General features: G+C 41.5%; 1 protein-coding gene across 3 annotated transcripts in view; it reads right to left on the reverse strand.

Annotated features, from left to right (window-relative positions):
- The window catches only part of B3GNTL1 (UDP-GlcNAc:betaGal beta-1,3-N-acetylglucosaminyltransferase like 1), a 108,042-nt gene that overhangs the window by 61,795 nt on the left and 24,376 nt on the right, over positions 1-21,871 (reverse strand). For all 3 annotated transcript variants that reach the window (XM_071573869.1, XM_071573870.1, XM_071573868.1), the window contains one exon: positions 16,368-16,463. In XM_071573869.1, coding sequence (XP_071429970.1) covers positions 16,368-16,463 — 96 coding nt within the window. The remainder of the gene's footprint in view (positions 1-16,367; positions 16,464-21,871) is intronic.

The following is a 21,871-nucleotide window of genomic DNA, read 5'->3' on the forward strand; positions in this document are numbered from 1 at the left end:
CATTCTGCCATCACTCAGTGACAGGCTCTTTTGTTGGGTTATTTTGTTGGGGTTTTTTTCCAATCAAACAGCTTTTGTGATAGTAACAGTCTCAGTTTCAAGTCCTTTGTCATGTTTCCAGTGTGCTGTAACTCAGTAATATCTGGTAGAGGTCTGAGATTAATCTCTTTTAGGCAGCATTTTGCCTTTTCTGATGTCCCAGCTCACCAGGCTGACACAGGACAGATAATCTTCAGTACCAGGCAACATTTCAACTCCCAACAATCCAACAAAATTCCTTTATTTAGAAGCTTGAAACCATAAGAGTGAATTTTTTACCCACAAGATTTTATCCCCTTTCCAATATTTCTGCTTTTCTAAATAAAACCAAACAGAACTCACTTATCACTTTTCATTTGAGGGCCTCATCAGATTGTTTGAGAGGAATTTCCACCATCTCTGCCACCTTTCCTGGCACAGGGGGAGGTTTCTTTCAGACACTTCTCTTTTTTGCAATGAGGTAGAACTTCCTCTTGGTAAAAAAGGCTCTTGCTACGATTTTCATGTCAATTGGGATTAGCAACTCATTGGAAATTTAGTTTTACTTTCACTATATCTGTACTTTTACTTCTGCTTTTTCTTTATAGCCTTGTAGGTGGTTCTACAACGAAACCTCTCCCAGCCCTGACAGCCTCAGTTCAAAGTGGACATTCTCTCAACTTGTCCTGCAACCTGATTAAGTCTGGAAAATTTGTTGGGCTTTTTGATTTATTCAAGTGGAGGATTCCAGTTGTATTTGCCCTCATTTTTTAGTCTCTAAAGGTTTACACAAATCAGAATTTCAATGCTTACAAAAATTACACAACTGGAGAGAAACAAACTTGTTGACCTTACTCCTTCCTCTTTATGTCTTCTATGCAAAAATTGAAGAAAAATAAAACCAAAACCAGAGGAAAGAATTTGCAGGACATCATAGAGGGAAAGAACAGTGAGAACACTTCAGGATGCTGAGACAACTGCTCTCACTAAAATATCTGCTTCAATAAAAAGCCCAGAAATGGTGCACTTTGACCCAAACTTCAAAGAGCCAGACCCAGCACAAGCTGGAATTCACCCAGAGTTCCCCACCAGGAAGATGTAGAGAAATATAAACATCATCTCATTTTGCCATTGCTGCTTAAAGACACCAGACCTGACAGAAAAGCCCAGTGCCAAAAAGTGAAGCACATTTGCCTGGGGTTACCTTGTCTCCTCACACACTGCCTGTCACTTCATTCTCCTGGAAATACACATTGTGGGGTTTTATAAACATCATTTTCATTTCCTTTTCAGGGAGTTGTCTCTCAGCAGCCCTTATTATTGTGCCTGACTATGTCAACTGTACAGAAAAGCTCCAGCCTTCTATGCAAACATCCCTCAGCTTCCTTCTCAAAGGCAACAGAAGGAAGCCCAATATAAAAGCACTGGAGCATAAGTCTGTACACTTTCCACCATCAAAATAGAGAAATCACTGACCCAGAAATACCCTGAGCTGTGCAGGGCTCTCTAAAGACCACAAGCAAGCAACAGAATGTACCTTGGCTCTATACAGCTCAGAGTTATAATTTTCTTTATCTTTTATTTATTTCCTTAAACAAATGCAATGGTAACCTGTGGTGAGAAGGCTGGAAGAAAGATCAGGGTGCCCAGAGCCTGTGGAAATGCAGGCACTGACTTCAATGAAGCTACAACTGTAACCTGTAATTGGCTTCCTGAGGAAAAACCTTCTAAAAGTTCTGTCAAGTGTGGCATCCAACTAAGCCAAGTGGAACAGGACTTTTCCTTCAAAGCTCAGCGTGGTGTTTTCATGGCAGGTGGAAGGGGACAGCAGAGTGGAATTCTGTCACAGCAGGAGTGATGGCACTACTTGGCTTTTCTAGCTAAAATAAGGGAATTTTTTAACATTCTCTGTGACATGATGAATTTGTTGGACTCCTACTTTTGAAGCACGTCCTTCTTTGCAGCACAACCTCAAGGGCTCTTTGTTTTTCTCCATCTACTCTGACAACACCCAACTTTTGGGTAGGTTTTAAAGACTTAATCTCATTAAATAAGTCAAAAAAGTGATGCTTTGGAAATAAGCACTTCCAGCTGCTGTCATTTAAGGACCACCTTAAATTGTAGCATGTCTTTTGTACAACTCTCTCCAACAGCTGTTTGCAATTGGTGCATCTGTGCAGCATTATGCATTTTCTTTGGTTTTGATGTACAAAAAGAACTGCTTTAGGCCCAATCCTGTAGTGGGTCTAGAATCATAGAATGGATTGAGTTGAAAGAGACCTTCAAGATCATCAAGTCCAACCCTTGGTCCAAATCCACTGTGATCACCAGATCATGGCACTCAGTGTCATGTCCAATCTCACCTTAAAAACCTCCAGGGTTGCAGAATCCTTCCCCTCTCTGGGCAGGTCATTCCAATGCCTGAGCACTCTCTCTGCAAAGAATTTCTTCCTGATATCCAACCTAAACCTCCCCTGGCAGAGGGATGAACCCAAGGCATGTGAAGAAATCATTGGTCAAAGGAGGAAAAACCACGGACAGAATGGACTGAGGATGTTAAAGAGGCACAAAGCAATGATGGGAGTGACAGTGGCAGGATGCCCGTGGGTGGCATAGCCCAGGGGCACTGGGCAGGCAGGGCACAGCTCTGTTGGAGCTGTTTATCATGGAATCAGCTGGGTTGGAAGAGACCCTTGAGATCATCACGTCCAACCCTTGATCCAACCCCACCGCGATTCCGGAGGCGCTGGGGGTGAAGGGCAGCTGCTCACGGGCACTCAGGGTCAGGAGACATCAACAACAAAATAGCACCTGACTTAAAATGACACTTTGTTTTTCCTGGCTCCTAATGAGATGTTATCTGCAGGGATGGCAGCCAGGAGGAGGCTTTGCTGACTGCAATCAGCAGTGGAGAGAAAGGGTTAAACCAGTCAGGTTTGTGCTAAAACAAACAAACAAACTCAATCGTTCTTCAGTTCAGGCTAAAAGGTTCTCATTTCTTGCCTAACTGAATACAGATGATTCACAGCTGTTTGGCATCTGCTGCACTCCTACCTAGAGAATGTGTTCTCTCTGTCATGAGATACCCCCAAACACAGGGAGGGGAGGACTCACATCCCATTTACTGCTGCGTGAGTACATTATTAAATATAAATATATCTCCTGTACATTATTATAAGTTCCTTACATATTTCTGATGGTAGAGAGCTACAGGCACAGTAAGATAAACACAGGATCTGCTTCCCTGCACCTAAGAAATGACATTTTCACTTAGTACAGCTCTTTAATTTGTGCAAGAATCTAAAAGCATCACTCTTCAATTCCAAGCAAGATTTTTATTATGTACATTGTTAGCAGATAAAAAAATTCTTGCCACTAGAGAGGCCAGAAAGTGTCAGTTCTTCTGATTTATGATCAGAAAAAGCTCATGTTTACTGGATGATTCATAAAATGTAGTTGTTACTGAGCATTTTACCAATGCAAGAAGAGCCAAACTTTTGCTTGTTTTGCTCTGAAATGCTGAAGTTTTTGACCAATTTTATGTATGCCACTGATTCAAAGCAAAAATAAATTTATGTATTACTTTTGGCATCGAATGATTCTCCAGCCTCACATGGATGAAATAACTCAGTTAAAACAGCTGTGCAGAGTACTCAAAGTGGCTTGCTTTGCTCCTCTCCAATAAACCTCTAGCCTGCTTGGAAATTCCTATTTTTTCCAGACCTCACTTTGGTTGGCTTATTTGGTAATCTGTCATCTTTCACAGGCACACACTCTCTTATTTTCTAGCAGCTGTGGACATACAAATTTCCATAAAACCCTCCACACATCCACTTAAAAGATCAAATTCAGAAGCCTGAAACCTGCTAAAGCAGGAAAGAATAACAGCAAAGCACAGGGAGGAGTTATTGAGTTAAATTCAAATACAAGATACAAAAGTGACATTTACCTATTTTTTTTTTCTTCTACAAGTTAATAAAGCATCAGGTTTCCACTCTAATGCAAACACATCTGGCAGGAGGGCATTGGAAAGGAATCTGGGCTAACCCTTTAACAGACTAAAACCAAGAACAAGCACCTTTGTAAATGCAGTATTTTAAAATGAATGAACAGCAGCAAATGTGAACTTGTGGTCAAGAAACACCCACCATGAATGGCACGAGATTTGCATACACAGACTATTTCTGGGCACATTTATAAGCCCTCATTAGCTGTAAATTCCTGACAACGAGAAGCCCTGAAATAGTAAATATTTAACACCACTTAATGCCGGTAGAAAGACACAACAAGGCAGAGAAGACAATTCCACAGCCTGTCCACGCTCGTGGCTGAGGCCACAAAATCCTCATTTTAGGAGAAGTGGAAGGATTTCTCCAAGTATTGTTAGAAGGATTCCCCCATCCTCCCTCCCCCCAGAGCTCTGCACTAAGATTAATGAAGTAGCTCATGCCTTTCAGAGCTACAGGAAGCTGAAATAATGACTAAATATTCTTCGGTTATTTTCAAACTTGTCTGTACAACTCCCTTGAAACTCAAGATTCTGATAAAATTACATTGCTCTGTCTCCTAAGGAAGCAGCAACCTGAAGCACAGGGTTGTTAAGATCCTGATTTTCTGAAATTTTTACAGATTATTGGAGGACCAGTGGCATAATTCCTTGGGTGAAGTATCTCAGATTCAGAGAGGCACAATGAAAACACATTTTAAAAGGCAGTTGTGGAAACTGTGCCTGGATAAGTTTCTGTTTTTTAGCAAAAAGTGGATAAGGGGCTTCTCTTTGCCAGTTGCTCACCCACTACTATGGACAGTCACAGATGTTGAGTGATCACATACACAATCCCTAAACAACATCTTTTTGTTTTAAAAAGAGGTTTAACAGAAGTTGTACAAGCCAAACCCTGTTATTTTTCTTATCATTATAAGCAGGCAGCAAAAATAACACCAATAAACATTTTTGGTTTGCTGATGGTGGTGACAGGTGACATTCCTACAATCACCAAAGTCACCAGGGAAAAATTAACCAAATGTATCAAATACTAGATGGAAAGTCAAACAAGTTTATATGTGAAGCAGGAGCAGAAATATGTTATGCTTTTAGAAAGAAGTTTATTTCCTTGTAAAATTTATTATTTGTGTTTATAGAGCTCTCTGGCAAGAGGTCAGAACTGAGAAAAGATTGCACTTCAGGCTATTCATCAAAAGCCTACAAAAAGTCCCAGTGTCACAGAGATGGAACATCAGGCTGCAAAATAACTATTTAGCTTGTAATTCTACTTGTATGTTTTGAAAGATTTTTGGCATGACCAGCAAATATTTGGCTATTGATCCGTGATCAATATGAAACAATGAATAGCTTTCCATTAATTAGCAGGTAAATACCTTGGCATGGTCTATTTTAAATAAGTGGTCTGGCCCAGATATCCTTCCATTATGGCAGAGTTACAGGCAACTGCCATCACTAATCCTGGGTTTCCCTGTTTGTGGAGGGCTCAGAGGGCAGTGCCAGGCTGGGGCTGCCCAGGGAGTTCTTTCTCCTGCTCTGGGACAGACCCAGCTGCACCCCCTGGCTCTGCACCTTCCAGCCCCACAGCACATGCTGTTGATGCCACATTCAACAAAAATGTCTCTCTATTAGCACTGCTGCTGTATCATTGTTAACACATCAGCCCCAGCCCTGCCCCAGCAGGGGCTCTGCCACTGGCACTGAAGCTGTGCTGTGATTTCCACTGAGGCTGAGCTGAGTTCTGTGTCTCGCTGCTCACACCTGGCACTCTGCTAGAAAAGGACATTTTGGACTTCACCTCTGCCTAATACCCAACTTGAAACTAAAGTAGCAGAGAACACATGCTTGCTACTGGGGCATGGAATTTCTTCCTTCCTCTTTATTCTCAAATTCTTCACATTACCTACTTCAGGACAAAGAGAGCCCAGGCAGCCCCAGCTCCGTGGGCAGATTCATGTCCAGGGCCCTGTCCCCTGGGAAGTGTGTGCTGTCCTGTCAGACAGAAAATAACCCCTTGTTCCTGAATAACAAAACATGTATTTACTACAGATACTGTTTCAGGCATTTAAGAAATATTTTGATGCTTTGCTTTTGTCACTTTATCAATGCTCCAGTTGTGCTCAAAGCCCCCTGCATTGTGCAGAGCAGCAGGATGGCAGCCCCAACCCTGACATGAACGTGCTCACATTCCACAGCCACTGCCTGATTAGAAAACCATCAAAGAGTGAAGTTAATATATGGCACAACACCAGGATTTGTTTTCTGTTCCCAATTCCAGAAACCATATTTCTGATCCTGAACAGCAACCAGGCCCACAAAGTTTCTTCTCCTTCCACTCAGCTGGTTTTGTTCATTCTCCCCTTGCCATGGCCTCTGTCACTGCCTACACCTGGTGAAGAGCAAAGTTATTTCTCTGCAGACAAAATGAGATCAGCTCAGTTGGTTAAAACTTGGTTGTAATAATGCCAAGGTCTGGGTTCAATCCTTGTGTGGGCCACTCACTTAAGAGTTGGACTCGATGATCCTTGTGGGTCCTTCCAACTCAGAATAGTCTGGGATTCTGTAACTAATTTCCCACCACTAACACATGATTATTTATACAGCTCTACCAGCAAAGAGGAAAATGGGAATTCATTGAATGTGGCATCGACTCCATCATTACTGCAACAAGCCCATTCAGTCTGGGACAAAATGAGCTACAGTTACAATTCTTTTAACTCCTGGGAAATGCCCATTTACATGAGCATGCCAAGCTGTGCGGTCAACAGAGGAGATGCCCAAGGTCACCTGCAGCCAGGAGAATTTAAGGAAAACTGCTCTGAAGGCAAAAGGATAAAACAAAACACAGGTTGGCTGCATATGGGACAAAACTATAAAACCCCAAATCCTTTCTCCTTTAGCTTAAATACTCAGGAAATGCACAGAAGGCAAAGAACAAGAACAAAGCTAAACACAGTCCTTTTAGTGTCTTGCTGAAGCAAACACAACACCCAGGTGCACTGCAGTGACTTCTTTATCTCTTTCTGGCTTCTAGGGTAATAAAGCTGAGATTTCCCTGCCATTTCCCAGCTGTAAATGCTGTGACAGTTCCACTGTTTCTTGCTTGGGGTCAGTGTTCCCCTGCAGGCCTGGCAGGACTCCAAGTGAAGTGTGTCAGAGGATACGAGCACTGCTTATCACAGGGCTGTGCACTTGTACAATCTGCTTTTCTCAGAAACATCAGAACTGTTCAAATGCAATTGCCAACCTGGTGAGCATTCCCCTCCTTCCCCTGAGGACCTGATAGAGCATTTCATGACCACAGTGCTGTTTTCTCCTGGAGATGGTTATTAATCTGCTCCTTTCTTGCTCTCCTGGGTGGTTCCATCTCAGTTTCTTCATTAAGAACCACTAAGCAATCTGCTCCTTGCACAATGAATGGGCAGTCAGGGATGTGGTGACCTTGTGGCTCTTCTGTGAGGCACCAGGGAAAGACAAAATTATATGGGGGAAGAGATGAAACTGAGAGTGAGGTGAGAAAGTGAAAGCTGCTGAGTGTTGTCATAGCCACAAAAACCGATTCCAAAAGTTGCGGTGAAAAGCAACAAAAAAGTTTAGGACACGTGAAAGAAAACACACCACAGGACCTGGCCAGAGAGTCCCAAAGTCCCCCTGAATTACCCAGTGTCAAACAGATGGGTTGCAGAGAAATAAGTCTGACATGAATGTCCCAAATAAATTTCAATTAAGTTGTATAAAAAAGTCAGAGTAACTATCATGTGATATTAAGCACAAACCTGGGCCCTATTTCACTCTCTTTTAACAAAGAACATGGGCATGAAAATTTGCTCTGAAGAATTCATAATTCTGCTGCAAAAGTGCTTAAAAAGGACTGGGAATGAGAGATGGAGAATTGAGAACACACACTTTAGATGAGACAAAAATCAAACCAGAGGCAGACCAAGTAAATCTAATGCAGAAGCCTCTTTGTGCTCTGGGGCTGTGGAAGGAGCATTTGTGTAACATGTGCAGTCTGATGTAAAAAACAAAAACAAACACCCCAAACCCAACAAAGAAAAAAAAAGAAAGCTTAACAGGCTACATTATAGACAGCACAATTATTTTGTCTTCAGTGGCTAATTAAATCCTCCAAGCTATAAAGATGAAAACATTATTTTAAGTAAGACTTGAACCATTCATTAAAACTGCAAGAGTTTCTCTTAATTTGTCTCTAGGTTTTTATAAAATAATCATAACCCTGAGATTCATATGATCATGACTAAACTTATTTCATTCTTACATTATTACAGTACAGGTATGCAAAGAATTATCCAAAATAAATACAGACCTCTTGGCATGCTATGAAATTATACACCTGAAAATAATAATTCCTTTTACTGCACCAACTTTCTGGACACCTTTCCTTTGTATTGACAGGCATGACTAAGATCTGCTCCAATAAATTCAACACCAGAAATGAATGGTGGCTAATTTGTCTAATAAAAGAAGCTTGGTAACATCTGCTCTTTCTGTTTCAGCAGCTCTGAAGGAATCACTGGTTTGCAGTAACTACTGGCCCTGCTCCCCTGCCAGCAGCAGCAGGACTGAGTTCAGTTCTGGGCTCCTGCATTCAGGAAAGAGATTGAGGGGCTGGAGCAGGGCCAGAGAAGAGCAACGAGGCTGGAGAAGGGACTGGGACAGAGAATCCACCATGTCTTGATCCAACCCCATTGTGATCACCAGCCCAGGGCATGGAGTGCCCTGGGCTGGTGATCACAATGGGGTTGGATCAAGGGTTGGACTTGATGATCTCAGAAGTCTCTTCCAACCCAACTGAGAAGAGAAGAGCAACGAGGCTGGAGAAGGGACTGGAGCACAAGTGCTGTGGGGAGAGGCTGAGGGAGCTGGGGGTGTTCAGCCTGGAGAAGAGGAGGCTCAGAGGTGACCTCAGCACTGTCTGGAACTCCCTGAAGGGAAGTTCTGGCCAGGTGGGGGTTGGTCTCTTCTCCCAGGCACTCAGCAATAGGACAAGGGGGCACGATGGGCTCAAGCTCTGCCAGGGGAAATTGAAGTTGGAGAGCAGAAAAAACTTCTTTGCAGAGAGAGTGCTCAGGCATTGGAATGGGCTGCCCAGAGAGGGGGTGGATTCCCCATCCCTGGAGGTTTTTAAGATGAGACTGGATGTGGCACTGAGTGGCCCCAGTGCCCCTTGGATTAAGGGTTGGACTTGATGAACTCCGAAGTCTCTTCCAACCCAAGTGATTCTATGATATAGGAATTCTCTTTGGAAAATGAGCTGCTGGGTTTGCATTCCTGCCTTTCCCTGCATGGTGGGAGTGCTCACTGAGAGATGCCAAAGGCTCAGCCCAGCCCCACGCAGGGGGTGGACAGGACCAGCAGTGACACCAGGCACAGGTGCAGGAGCTTCTCCCCTCGCTGTGCTCCCCATGCCCTGCCAGGCCCACCTTTACCTTTCCCTGGGGCAAGGGTTGGCTCTCCCAGCTCCCCACAGGGCACATTGGGCCCTCTGCCTCCTTCACCTGCCCTGGCTCTCAAAATGCTGCCCAGAACCTCTGTCTGTGGGGGCACCAGGTGTGCTGCTCCCCCTACAGAGCATGGAGTTGCCAGAAGTGAGCAGACAAGTATCTGCTCTTACACCATTCACAGCTCTGTGAGCTGAGTCAATGCTCTGACAAGCTCACTGGGATGCTTTTCTGTGCCCAACTTCAGCTCAAGAGCTTCTCATCACAGCCAAGGCTGTACAAACAAAATAAAAATCCCATGTCCCAGTTTGTCCCACTCTCACTATGAAAAAAAACCCCATAAAAATCAAATTACAGAATCACAGAATATTCTCAGTTGGACAGGACCCACAAGGATCATCGAGTCCCACTGGGAAGTGAATGGCCTCTCCAGGGATCAAACCCACAACATGATTAGCACTGTGCTCTAACCAGCTGGGCTAATCAGCACTCATTAAATCTGGAGCCTTACACTGCAAAGCTGCTGGACTGGATACAAATCTGGCTTTTTTACAACTCAGAAAGGGAAAAAACCCTTCAAACATCACAGTATAACATATATTGTTCATACTTCTGAGAGGATATGGTGGATGTAAATATTTTAAAATTCAATTTCCTTAAGTAGCCAGAAAATCAGGAAAGCAACAACCACTGTAGAGACAAATGTCAAACATGGCAGGGGGAGGTCAGTGTAAAAAAAATATTAAGGAACAAAATTTTGACTGTGACAGATCAAACTTGTTACCTGCTATGGGATATGATGCTCTCACACCCCAATTACCACAGAAATTACTGAGCAATCCTGAAAATCTGGCCCAGGGGTTTTATCACCAAAACCTGCAACCAAAAAAGGAAGCTATTTTCCAATAATAAATAGAATGTGCTTAACTCAAGCTCAGCTCCCACACAGTTCATAAACCAGTGGAAAACTGTTCAATGCTCAGCTGCAAGAGACAAAGAAATGCTTTTTCCTATATATAAAGCTATAATAGGGAGCTGCCTTGCAGATAAAATATGTTTGAAATCAATAATATTTATTACACTGGAAGCCACAGTAAAAATATTTCCCCTTTTTTGTGGAATCAACTTTGATTTTCAAATTCAAAGAAAGCAAATGACAGGAAGTGAAGGGTGGATCTGCTCTGTGCTCTCACATGTGGATGAGCAACTGAAAAATAAACATCACTGAATTAGTTGGAAACTTGTATTTGGAGTGGGCTTTTTGTTCTGAAAGAGGAAAAAAAATGCAGGGCTCCTTCAGTACCTCACCTGTCTTTTTGACACAAAAACTGGGGTTTGTCCCTTATCTGTTAGACAAAAGTCATTTCCTTGAACTATAAAAGGCAATGAGACAGAAACCCAGAGTGAAACTTAAGGGCTGTTTATTTGTGAGCCAGAATAAAACAGGATAAATCCAGAATATCAAACAACAATAAGTGGAGCACTTAGAAACTGGAAGTTGTTAGTTGCTCCCTAAGTGCATCCCTACATTATCAACCAAGTCCTGATTTTATTTAAACATCTTGCCCTATTTTTAAAAGGCTATTGAGAAAACATAAATGGGAATAATAACTTGGAAAGCAAATTATCATTTCTGAAAACTTAATCCTTGACAGTTTTCCTGCCCATGGACATTACCTGCCCATCTCCAAGAAAAATGTCTTCAGAAAAACAGTCTTTAGGATGTAAACATGCTGCATTCCATACTGGTATGATTAATTAGTTAAAATACAAGAATATATCAGCTGGAACAAATTGTGGCTCAAATCAGAGATAAACTTTTTGTGTCTGTTTAGTTTCTGTGTCCATCAAAATCACATCCTGCCTTTTCTGCCATACAAAGATCCATCCTGCTCTAAGGCTGCATTCATCAAGCCCTCTTTGGAATAAAGCCAAACTTATTGTAGCCACAAGTTGCTTTTATACTATATTATAATATTTCTCTCCCATTTAAACATTACCATGTATTATGAACCACATTCCAGCCTGGTTTAAGCATGCAAATTATCAAACAAAATATGAAGAGGAAAAATCCCAGTTATTTTACACTCCTTCCCCTGTGGGACACCTTTAAAGTCATGCAAAAGTGCACACACACAAAGCACAAGCTGGATACATTTCTGAACTCCTGCAAACCTGTTTCTAAGTTCAAAATATGTGACCCTGAGCTGCCTTTCCATAAAGCCTCACTGGGAAGTTCTAATTGTGCTGTGAGTTCACAGATGTGGGGAAGCCACTTCTCATTAAACTTCCTAGAGCTCCATGAACCCTCTGACACACATTTTCACATGTAAATATAAACACTGGTGAGCCTGTGAAACTTTGGTTCATTCTCCTCCAGAAGAGAACAAGGAGCAACCACAAAAGGAAGCAGCCACTTGGTTTTTTTAGTTATATGGTATATGCTCAATCTCATACAAACCACTAAAATCTGCTGTAACAACCAGTTTGTGACTTTGGCTGATTCATTCACTATTAAAGCATCAGGCCCTCACTATTAATGACACACTTTGGGGTAAGATGGGTGAAAGAAGAGGAAATGGGGAGCAAAAAAATCCCAAGAAAGTGTTGAGTATCTTTTTATTGAAAGACAACAAGCACAAGTGAGCCATTAATAGTGGCAAAGATGGGGGGGTGGAGGGGATTTCAATCAGCCTTTTCATGTTTTATTCATTCTTAGGGAAGAAAGCCTTTCCCTCTGTCAGTTCTTGTCCTTACTAACATAACCAGACAGCAGGCAGTGCACACACCCACCTTCCCATTGCTGCCTCAATTATTATTTCAGTTCTGACACACAGGCAACCAAGCCAAGCTCTGATAGAGGTGGGATTTTCTGGGCTGCAAGCAGACAAAACAGATGCTCTCTAAGCCCAATATCCAGTCTGTGACCCACCTGGAAAACTCATCCTACTTCCAATCTACTCCTACCAGCTTTTGAGCACTGAGAAGTTGCCATTGAGGCACATGATGACAACGAAATACTGAATTTATGGAGGAGCTCCAGCCACACTCTCAGGTCCCTCTTGTACTAAAAAACAAGCCACATGCTCTGACTCAACCACAATACTGGATCTATTTCCAAACTGAGCATCTGTAGTAAATGCTGATTTGTAGCAGGAATCTCCATCAAATATTAATTAAACTCTAACATAAGAAGATTTAATAAGTAGGGAATCACAGCCTCAACCTATCAGTGAAATTTAACAGTCAGCTGTAGGAGCACAGACAGGTGTGTGCTGTGAAACTACAACATGTTAATTATTGCTATTCTCTCAGGTGGTCAGGGGAAATTATCTAAGAACTGCACATCACCTGTGACAACTTCCAGATTTATCCAATGGGAAGAGCTCTGGGATAACCTGCAAAGTGCAGCAGGTAGCAGAAGTCACACAGACATCCCCAATCATCAAGGTTTGCTCAGACTGTTATTTGTCTCCATCAGGACAGTCCAGTCTTACCATCCACAGGCCCATTCCCTTTGGCAGGAGTCTCCTCATGTGTCACTCTAAACTTGCTGTCTGCTTTCTGAGGGAACAACCCCATGAAAGCAGAGAAGTCTCTTGTCTTTGGGGAGATAAAATGGTAGGGCAGATGGAATTCTGCTTCAGGCTGAACTGAAAACTCCCCAGGCTGGGAGATTAAAGTAAACCAGAGCAGTGATTTAACAGACATGGATATGAACTCAGCTCTTCTCCTTCCAGTCTGCAACAATCCTTAAAAACTCCTTGTATAAATGTTTGTGCAATTAATCCAACCATAAAACCATTCAGACCTTTCTACTCACACAGCCCAGTCAAATTTCCAGGATACAAGAAGGGTTGCATGATCAGCCCTCAGTCACATTCACAAGCCCAATCCAGACTCGGATATCCTGTTGGATTAGTTTTAATCTACATTGCTCCAACATCAAAACCAGCCAGTGCTCCTAATTTGTTGACTCATTTTCTTCCTGTACCTGTCACTGTGCTCTGCACTTACTGAACTGTTAAGATTATCCATTTTTATTTGGTTTTTCACTCTTGGACAGAAAGAGCAAGTCTACAGAACACACATACATGTATTTTAAGGCTTATATCACCATACCCATAAAGCCTGCTTTAATCATCTACCACTTATACACAAGAGAACCTTGAAAAAGCAAATATTAACCTTTTAAAAGTAGGGTTTTTCCTTACCATGCTCTCTTTATACTCTCCCACTCCCACCACCCTCTCTGGGGTATATATTCTGAAATTTCACGCATGCCATAAAGTATCTTTGGAATGTTACAGTATAATTGTTTAGAGAAACATTTAACGGATGGGTAAGCATCAAGAGGCCATGGCTGAGGGAAAGAGAAGTTAAAATGCTGGCAGCATTTTGTATTGAATGATCTTCTCAGCATGAGGACAGGGGAGGGACGTTTGATCCCAAGATCTGGTATTGACTCCATTGATACAAACCCAGAGCCAGCACTGAGGGTGTGAAGGCACCTACCAAAATATCTGCCCCACCCTCTGCTCCAAACTGGGCTTTGGGCACTGGCCAGTACAGAAATCCAGTGGCACAGGATGCTGTTTGATCAATAACTTGAACATTACCATCTTGACAATTGGCTCTTTTTCCTTTTTCCATTGGTCACTTGTTTCCCCAATTTACAGCACAAATAATCTGCATGTGTGTGATACAGAAATGCAGGATTAGCTGGAAAGAGAGCTCAGCACAGAGTACAGAGACAGCTAAAAAAAGCTGAGCATTCTTCACTACAGGAAACTGCTGCAGACAAAATGCTGTACATTAAAGCAAATTTTCCTAAATTCCCTGAAGGATGTTCCTCCCAGAGAATCTACAAATCTATTAGCACAGGTCCAGCATTAGAGTTTTCTTGGGGTTTATTTACTGAAGGGAGTTTAAAAAGCACACCCAAAATGAAGTGTATGGAGTATCAGGGGTAGAGGAGTGGGACAAATCAGTCCTAGCCATACCTAATTGATTCATACCCTGATTATTTAGAGCACAGCTGAGATGGCTCTCACTCCCAGTTCCTCCTCAGCATCACATTTCTTAAGCAATAAAAAGCAAAATAATCACTGCCCTACCTGAATTTCTGCCCAGAAGGACACCACAAAGACAGAAGAAGGAAATCAAGCAGTTCTTGTAGCCCCAGAGCTGGAAAGCCAAACTGACCCAACCCTGTGTCTCGTGATTGGGCACCTAAAATGTCCTTTCCAGGGGCTTCTGTGGGGCTTAACAACCTGCAGCTGGTGCAGCACAACCTCTCCAAGCTTCACTTTCAGAGTTCTCAGAGATCTGCTGTGTCTGAGGAACTGCTGTGTCTGCAGTCAATTAGGTGGAGAGCAGGTAACACATTAAAAATCCATTAGGAAGACATAAATAGTGTGAGTCTATAAATCTCAGCTTGTTAATAAACTCAGGGATAAATAGCACAAGTTCTGCTGTGGAGCCTTCTAGTTCCAAACCCAGTGTATTTTCCCAAATTCCTAACCTATTTGTGAGATGTGTGAATCTAAATCAGCTGTAAAATAATGGATTAATTAAGGCTTTAAGAGGTAGCTGCAGGCACATAAGATTGCAAGGGACTTCCCAGGTCATTGTATTTTTATCCCACTATCAGAAACACTATAAATCATCTCTATCAGAATCAATACATCCCTATGTTACAATGAGGGGTTTTTTTCCATATTCTGCCTTAAATAACATTAAAATTTGGATATTTCTTTTAATTTTCAGCTTAATTCATGAAAGCCACATTCAGTGGCCATTTAGAAGAAATCCTTCAGACTGTGTAGCAGAAGGTTTTACATCCTTAACTTTTTCCTTCTCTTCACCAACACAGTGATCCAGATGCTGCTGTCAGATAATTCTCTGGTTTAAATCTCTGTTTTTCTAATGCCATGCTCAGAGGCAAATCCAAACACTCCAAGGGGAACTTTTTCTGTAATTACTCTCCCTTGGTGAATTACAGGGAACTGTAATATCTCTGCTGACTTTAAAACAGGGTCTCTGGATTTCTCCTTGTGTCTCAGTGCCCATAAGAGCCTGTGGATGTCTTTGGGGTTTGGCAATGGGGAACACAAGACAGTTTATAATGAAGTTTAACAAACAGGGTATGTTAATCTTTTCAGCCACTTAAATCCAGGGAAATCAAAAACAAATGTCTTCCTACCATAGCATCCCAAATCCCAACCCCAAATACTTGGATCTTAATGCCTGCTGGGATGTTTTCTGCTAACCATCCATTAGATTTCTTCCAATATTCCCCACAACATTCCTCCACAAGCTGGGTTGATTTCTTCCATGGCTTAACTTGTTTTTGCCAAAGTCTCTCTTAGTTCAGCACTGGCCTCCTGCCTAATGAAACAACCTTTCCTTATGCCAAAACTGTCATCTTCAGTTGCACAAGACTCATCTCACTTGCAAACATGTGTTATGAGCCCAATGTTTAATGCCTGAAGAGCTATTTTAGAATGATTGTGAGCAAAACAAACAGGCACAGGAGTGGTCGGTGCCTTGGGTGGGAGAGGAATTGTTCTCATAAAAGATTTGTTCCTTTTGTATTGAAATACACCTTTTAAAAAAACCCTGATTATTAGAACCCAAAAGCAGATGTATTTAGCCACTGACAGAAGTGTGAGGCTCACTCTGACCTGAAGTGAAAGCTTCATTCTCAGTGTGGAGTCATCATTATGTAATGATCACGTACACAAACTTGGCTCTTATCAAACAGATAGAAGAATCTGATAAGCTTGGTAAGTTCTCAAGTATTGCAAGTGACTGAAAAAATCCATCTAAATCAACCCCTGCTCTATTTTCCTGTCACAATGTCAGAGCTGAAACAAAATTACCTGTGTGAGGAGCTGCTCCTGGGTGAGGCTGTTGATCCAGCGAGTGTAGCGTTCCGTGGAGCCCTGTGGTTCTCTTCTGACTTGGCAGCCAACAATCTAGAGCAAAAGGAGGGAAATCCCACAGTGAAAACTGCTGTACACCCACGTGGCAACAAGACAAGATTGGAAAATATACATTCAAAACATGGCAAGTCCAAGAATTATCTATACAGTCCTTATTGCCCCCTTTCCTCTTCATAATACCATAAGGCACAGTTGCTCTGCTCAAATATTCACTAATTACAGACCTTAAGGGTCTCTAGAAACCACTGAGAAGTGTCTTTCCAATAACTTTATTCTTGGGAACATTTGAACCATTTTGGTTGAAATTTTCAGAGGAATGTCATCCCTTCCAACCCAAACCATTGTGTGATTCTGTGATTCTGCATTAATGCAATTTCATACAAACACCAAACTCATTCAAATCTCTGGCTGGGCAAGGGGAAAGCTGAGGAGGATCCCAGGAGTGTGACTGCACAGAACTCTCCTGATGGTCTACGGGCTACCCTACACCTCCAGGGCACCACAGGACTTCATTAGATATGCAAAGGAGGCTGATACTGTTTATACTGACAATGGCACTCCCATCATAGTATAACTATCCCCCTGAGATTCTGATGGTGCTTCCCACTGAGGAGGTGCTCATGCCCTGAGAACTAACACCCCCAACCTGAGCCTTTCATACAGTGTCAGTAAAGCTTCTTTCAGACAAGGAAATCAGATTATTTCAAGTACAGCTTCCCCCAGCTCCCCTGTGTAAGGTGTGGCAGCAGAAACAACTGCAGACTGATCCCCATTTCCTCCCTGTCTCACGGAGCTTTTACATCCCCTTCACTGAATATTTCTTCTGAAGTGAAAGTTTTCTCACTGTTGCTTCTTTCATAACTTTTAAAATACTTTGATAAAAACCTTTCTGGCCTATTTTACACCCATTCAGACCCACCAGAAAGCACAAGAAACTCCATACTAGAAAGACTCCTTTCAGTATTTCGAGTACATGTTTCTATGCAAAAATAGCATTCATACAAGTTTCAACTTTTTGATCTAATTAGACAAGTTTATTTTTATTATAACAAATGTTATCTGCTTCCTGGCATACACCTGTACCTGGATTAAATGATGTAATGTATACAGCAAATGCAATACACTCCTTATTCCAACTGGAAACTTGCTGAAATGCAGAATTAATATTCCTTGTATAGGAAGCAGTAACATGAACCATGAACCAAAAATGTTTCTGGCTCCCAGTAAAGGACTGGGGCAGTTCATGGAAAAGCAAAACTCATCAGGAAAGAAAATCATGACAATCCTTTCTGCTATAACAGCAGATGAGGTAATTTGCTTTCTCAATAAATTTTTACTGTATTAAACGTAACTTAGAGCTCATTTAGCTATTTATTTAATTGGAATCAGCATTGGCCTCTCTGGGAAAAAATACAAAAGAATTTATACTTTATGGCAGCAAGAGACAGCGATAAGAGAGAATAGTAAAAGCATAAAATAGTGGGTTTATCTTAACTGCAACAAATAAATTTGCTGAAAGGCCATACATGTAAATTTTAAAAGTATAAACAACTTAAAATGAACTTTGTGGGAAGAAATGGCCCTCCAGTCCTGCCTGGCTCCAGCTACAACTGACCAAAGGACCTCCAGTGTCTGCCAGTCCTGTCTAGATGGTGTCAGACAGCCCAAGGTGTCAAAAATACCATTACAGGTCTATGTTTAAGCACCTGAATCTCTTTTCTAATAACTCTCCCACTTCACATAATTAGGAGTGAGTTAATGAATGGTATCTAAATGAGATTACCAGAATCAATGTCACAGTTACATATGCCACTACATTTGGAACATTTTCAGGAGTGAGAGAACTATAAAGCCACTCCAATTACAACAGTACAAACAACAATATAAAATAAGGTTCTCTATGGAACAGTTGCTCTAAGGTGGTCACAGAGCCCTGGCTTAGCCAGGACATCTGAAATACAAATTAAATGAGCACATTCAATAACTTGGTGACCAGTACAAAGCTCAGAGGAACAGGAACTCAGTGCATCACCAAACTGTACTATGAGCACACACAGTCACAGTTCTGAGAGCCACAAAGCTGCTCCTCTGAAGCACAAGAGCATTCCAGGCCCACATCTGGGCTGACAAACAGCAGCAGGGCTTGTTTGTAAAGCAATATTCAGGTGGATTTGTCCCTCATTCTCATCATTTCAGGGCTTCACGTTTTCCTTTGCACATATTAATGGAAAAGGAAGTGGGTGAGAGGAAAGAAAGTTTCAATGAGTTGACAGTAATTAAAAGCAACACACTTTCTGCAGATGTGGCATTTTTGGGGTTTTTAATCACTACAACTTCCTTTACCACAATCTTTCTCATTCAGGAGGCAGCCCATGGGTCAGAGCTCTTCCGTTGCACTGCAGAGGAAACCAGGATGAAAAATTAATTGGCCTCCAATTTTATCCCAATATTTTCCATCCTTGTTTTACAAGAGGAGGAAATGAACAAAGGCAAAAACATCAGCTCTCCATAAGGCAGTGGGCACTGGGGGAACAAACACACATAGGAGTTGTTCATAAGGTATGTCTTTTTTTAAGGAAAATCATTTTATTAAGGTTTCTTTTTTTTAATTAACCACCAATATTGATATTGAAACAGGTATTTTAGCATGAAAAAATTCGCAGCTTTTCTGTATAAAATAAATGCAATTTCAAAGGTTATATAAAGTACAAAACTTTCTTCTACAGTCTAAGGAAGAATGTGCAATGCTGAGTTTCATGTTAGAAATATGACAGAATGATGGAAACCTCCTAGAAGAGAAGGTAATTAACTACTTAGTGAAGCTGTAATTAGAAGTATCCTAACATCTGATCCTAGCTAATGTTCTGTAAGAAAGACTATTCAAATAATAAGCAATATAGGAGGGATTATCTCCAGGGCATGACACCTTTTTGCCCAACCTGCCTCTTCATGAGTGCCCACAGAGGGGAAAAACCCAAACTAAAGAACTAATAAGAATTATTTATGTTATCCTGAATGTGTAAGAACAGCTTGAGTTAATTATGGCTACATCTTGATGTGTAAAGGAAAGGCAGATGTCACCTCTGCTGTCCCCAAACTCTGCTTCTATTATTTCTGTTGCAGTAATTTCCACACAGTAATTTCCTTTAAGAAGGATTTTGTGATCATCGTTTAAAAGGAAAAATAAACCAAAGGAATGTTTTTATGTGGTTAAAATCTTTCCAGAATGATATACTGGGAGAGGAAGGGAGTAAAATGTATTTCCTCTCCCTTTCATTTCCAAGGGAGGAAACTGTTCTTCCAAACACGGCACCTGTGAGGTGGTTTGCTCAGGTGTACACACACAAAACACACCCTGGTGTATTTAAAGCATGTCTTAAAAATTATACACCATGTTGATAGTGTTGGCTGCCCAGAGGATCCCTCAGGTCACATGAATATCCATCTCCACAGATGTTCTTATCTTGGAGCAGTCCCTGTTTAAGGACACCTGTTCAACGTTCTACTCGACTCTGGTTCGAGTCCAAAGCACACAAAAGGATGTTACACTTTTATTTACAGCACATAAAAAGAAAGTAATTACAAGCCAAGGAAGTCTGATTTTCTGTAGGGAATTTATATGAAAAACAAGAAGGCAGGGAGGTGCAATCAGAGTGAGCCCAGCTGAGCATCACAACACACAGACATTGGAAAGGGTCTTGTCGCTGGAGTGAAATCATGAACGTGACATTTTGGGAAAGACTTCAAGACACTACAGTAAATCTGTTGATAATACAGCAAATTCAGTGAGTTTCACAAGTCCTCTTTGAAGGTAAATGAGTAAGGCAAATATATTGGTAACAACTTAGGTAAGGAAAAGCACCAACCCTCAGAAGTTCTCGTTCAAAATCTGTCCCCTCTGGGATGAACAAGAGCCAAGGACTCAACCTCTGTATTAAGGCAACTGGAACTTGAGGCAAATGAAATAAACTCCTCAGATGCTGCCAAGATGCTGATGGAACCTTCACAAAAGGCTGAAGAACAGTCAAAAAAAAAGCAATGTGTGTGCACAGTTTCCATTTTAACCTTGATTTCTCCTGCCTGTAGCTCTGTGAATTATGACTGGATTACAACAGTTGTCACCACAGCAGAATGTCTGAGCACAGGGAGGACACTGCAAACATTCTGTGCTTCAGACATGGCTTAAAAAATTAAATATGCTGCAAGTACACATCACAATCTGACATTCATGAATATCAAACTCCACTAATCACAACTGTTTGATGGGGTTATTGGCATGTGGGGGCCACATTAAACACAGATTTAATGACACAGTGGTGTAAGTTGGGCTGTTTCCCATTTGGGATATTTGATTAACGTGGAACAGGCTCAGAGGGACACCGAGACTTTGAAAACCTGCTGTGGGTTTGCAGAAATACCAAATTAAAAGGAACCTTTAGGGAAGCTGCCTAATGAAAAGCAAAGGCACAGCAGTTCCAGCAGAGCTGGGGATACACATGGAGGGGCCCAACAAATGCAGGCACAGAGTGATGCTCTCACACTGAAAAAGAAAGAATTCTCATATTCTTCAGTGCAGAAAAGGAAAAGGAATCCTATTTTTTCCTCCACTGTCACCACCTCAGAACAAAACCTTCACACAACTGCTGCTCTGGTTTCTACTCTCCATAGCCAAAGAAAATCAGTGAACTATTACAAATCATCTTTTAAAATACCCAATGACAACTTCCTGAAGTTATAAATATTTTAATAAGTATCTAATCTGGATAGCCTTAATTTGGAGTTACATTTTCCAAAAGCTGAAGAAAACTGTTAAAGACTTGGGAGTTTGATTACAGTGTGCAGTATAAGGGAAGTGAGTATAAAAAGTTCTGCTGCCAGAATAGTTCAGACCAGTTCCTGAAAACATTTCTCTGGACAATTTTTAATCCTACATCAAAACTAAACTGATGTTGGACAATGAACAACAGTATTTGTTCACCTCAGGAATAGAATCTCATTTTCCCTTCTGTCTATACCAAAGATGGATCAGAGCCTCTTCAGATCTACTCAGCCCATTTAGTGGAGCTGCTAATGGGGTTATACAGAACATTTGATTTACTCATCATTCAAGACATGACAGTACTCCATTAATTTCTCCTTTATAGCTGTTGTGTGAATTAATGTTTCTATCAAAGCTCAGCTCCAGAGGCACTGCTTGCTGGAACCTGCCTGGGCAGCACACACTGCTCTGAGGGAAGGAGGCAGGAGAGCTGAGGCAAATTAATAAGGAGAAACAAGGATTATTTAAGTCCTACATGATGAAGATTTTCATCAACTTCGTGTCCAAAATAAAACCATTTATCAAAGTAAGCCACAAGTGGAAGACAAAACAATCAAAGACTGGTAAAACCTGGATTTCAGTGTAAGACACAATGAGAGAAGAACACCAACCAAAAATCTTT

This window comes from Pithys albifrons, chromosome 19 (genome assembly GCF_047495875.1).
Source record: "Pithys albifrons albifrons isolate INPA30051 chromosome 19, PitAlb_v1, whole genome shotgun sequence".
Taxonomy (NCBI): Eukaryota; Metazoa; Chordata; class Aves; order Passeriformes; family Thamnophilidae; genus Pithys; species Pithys albifrons.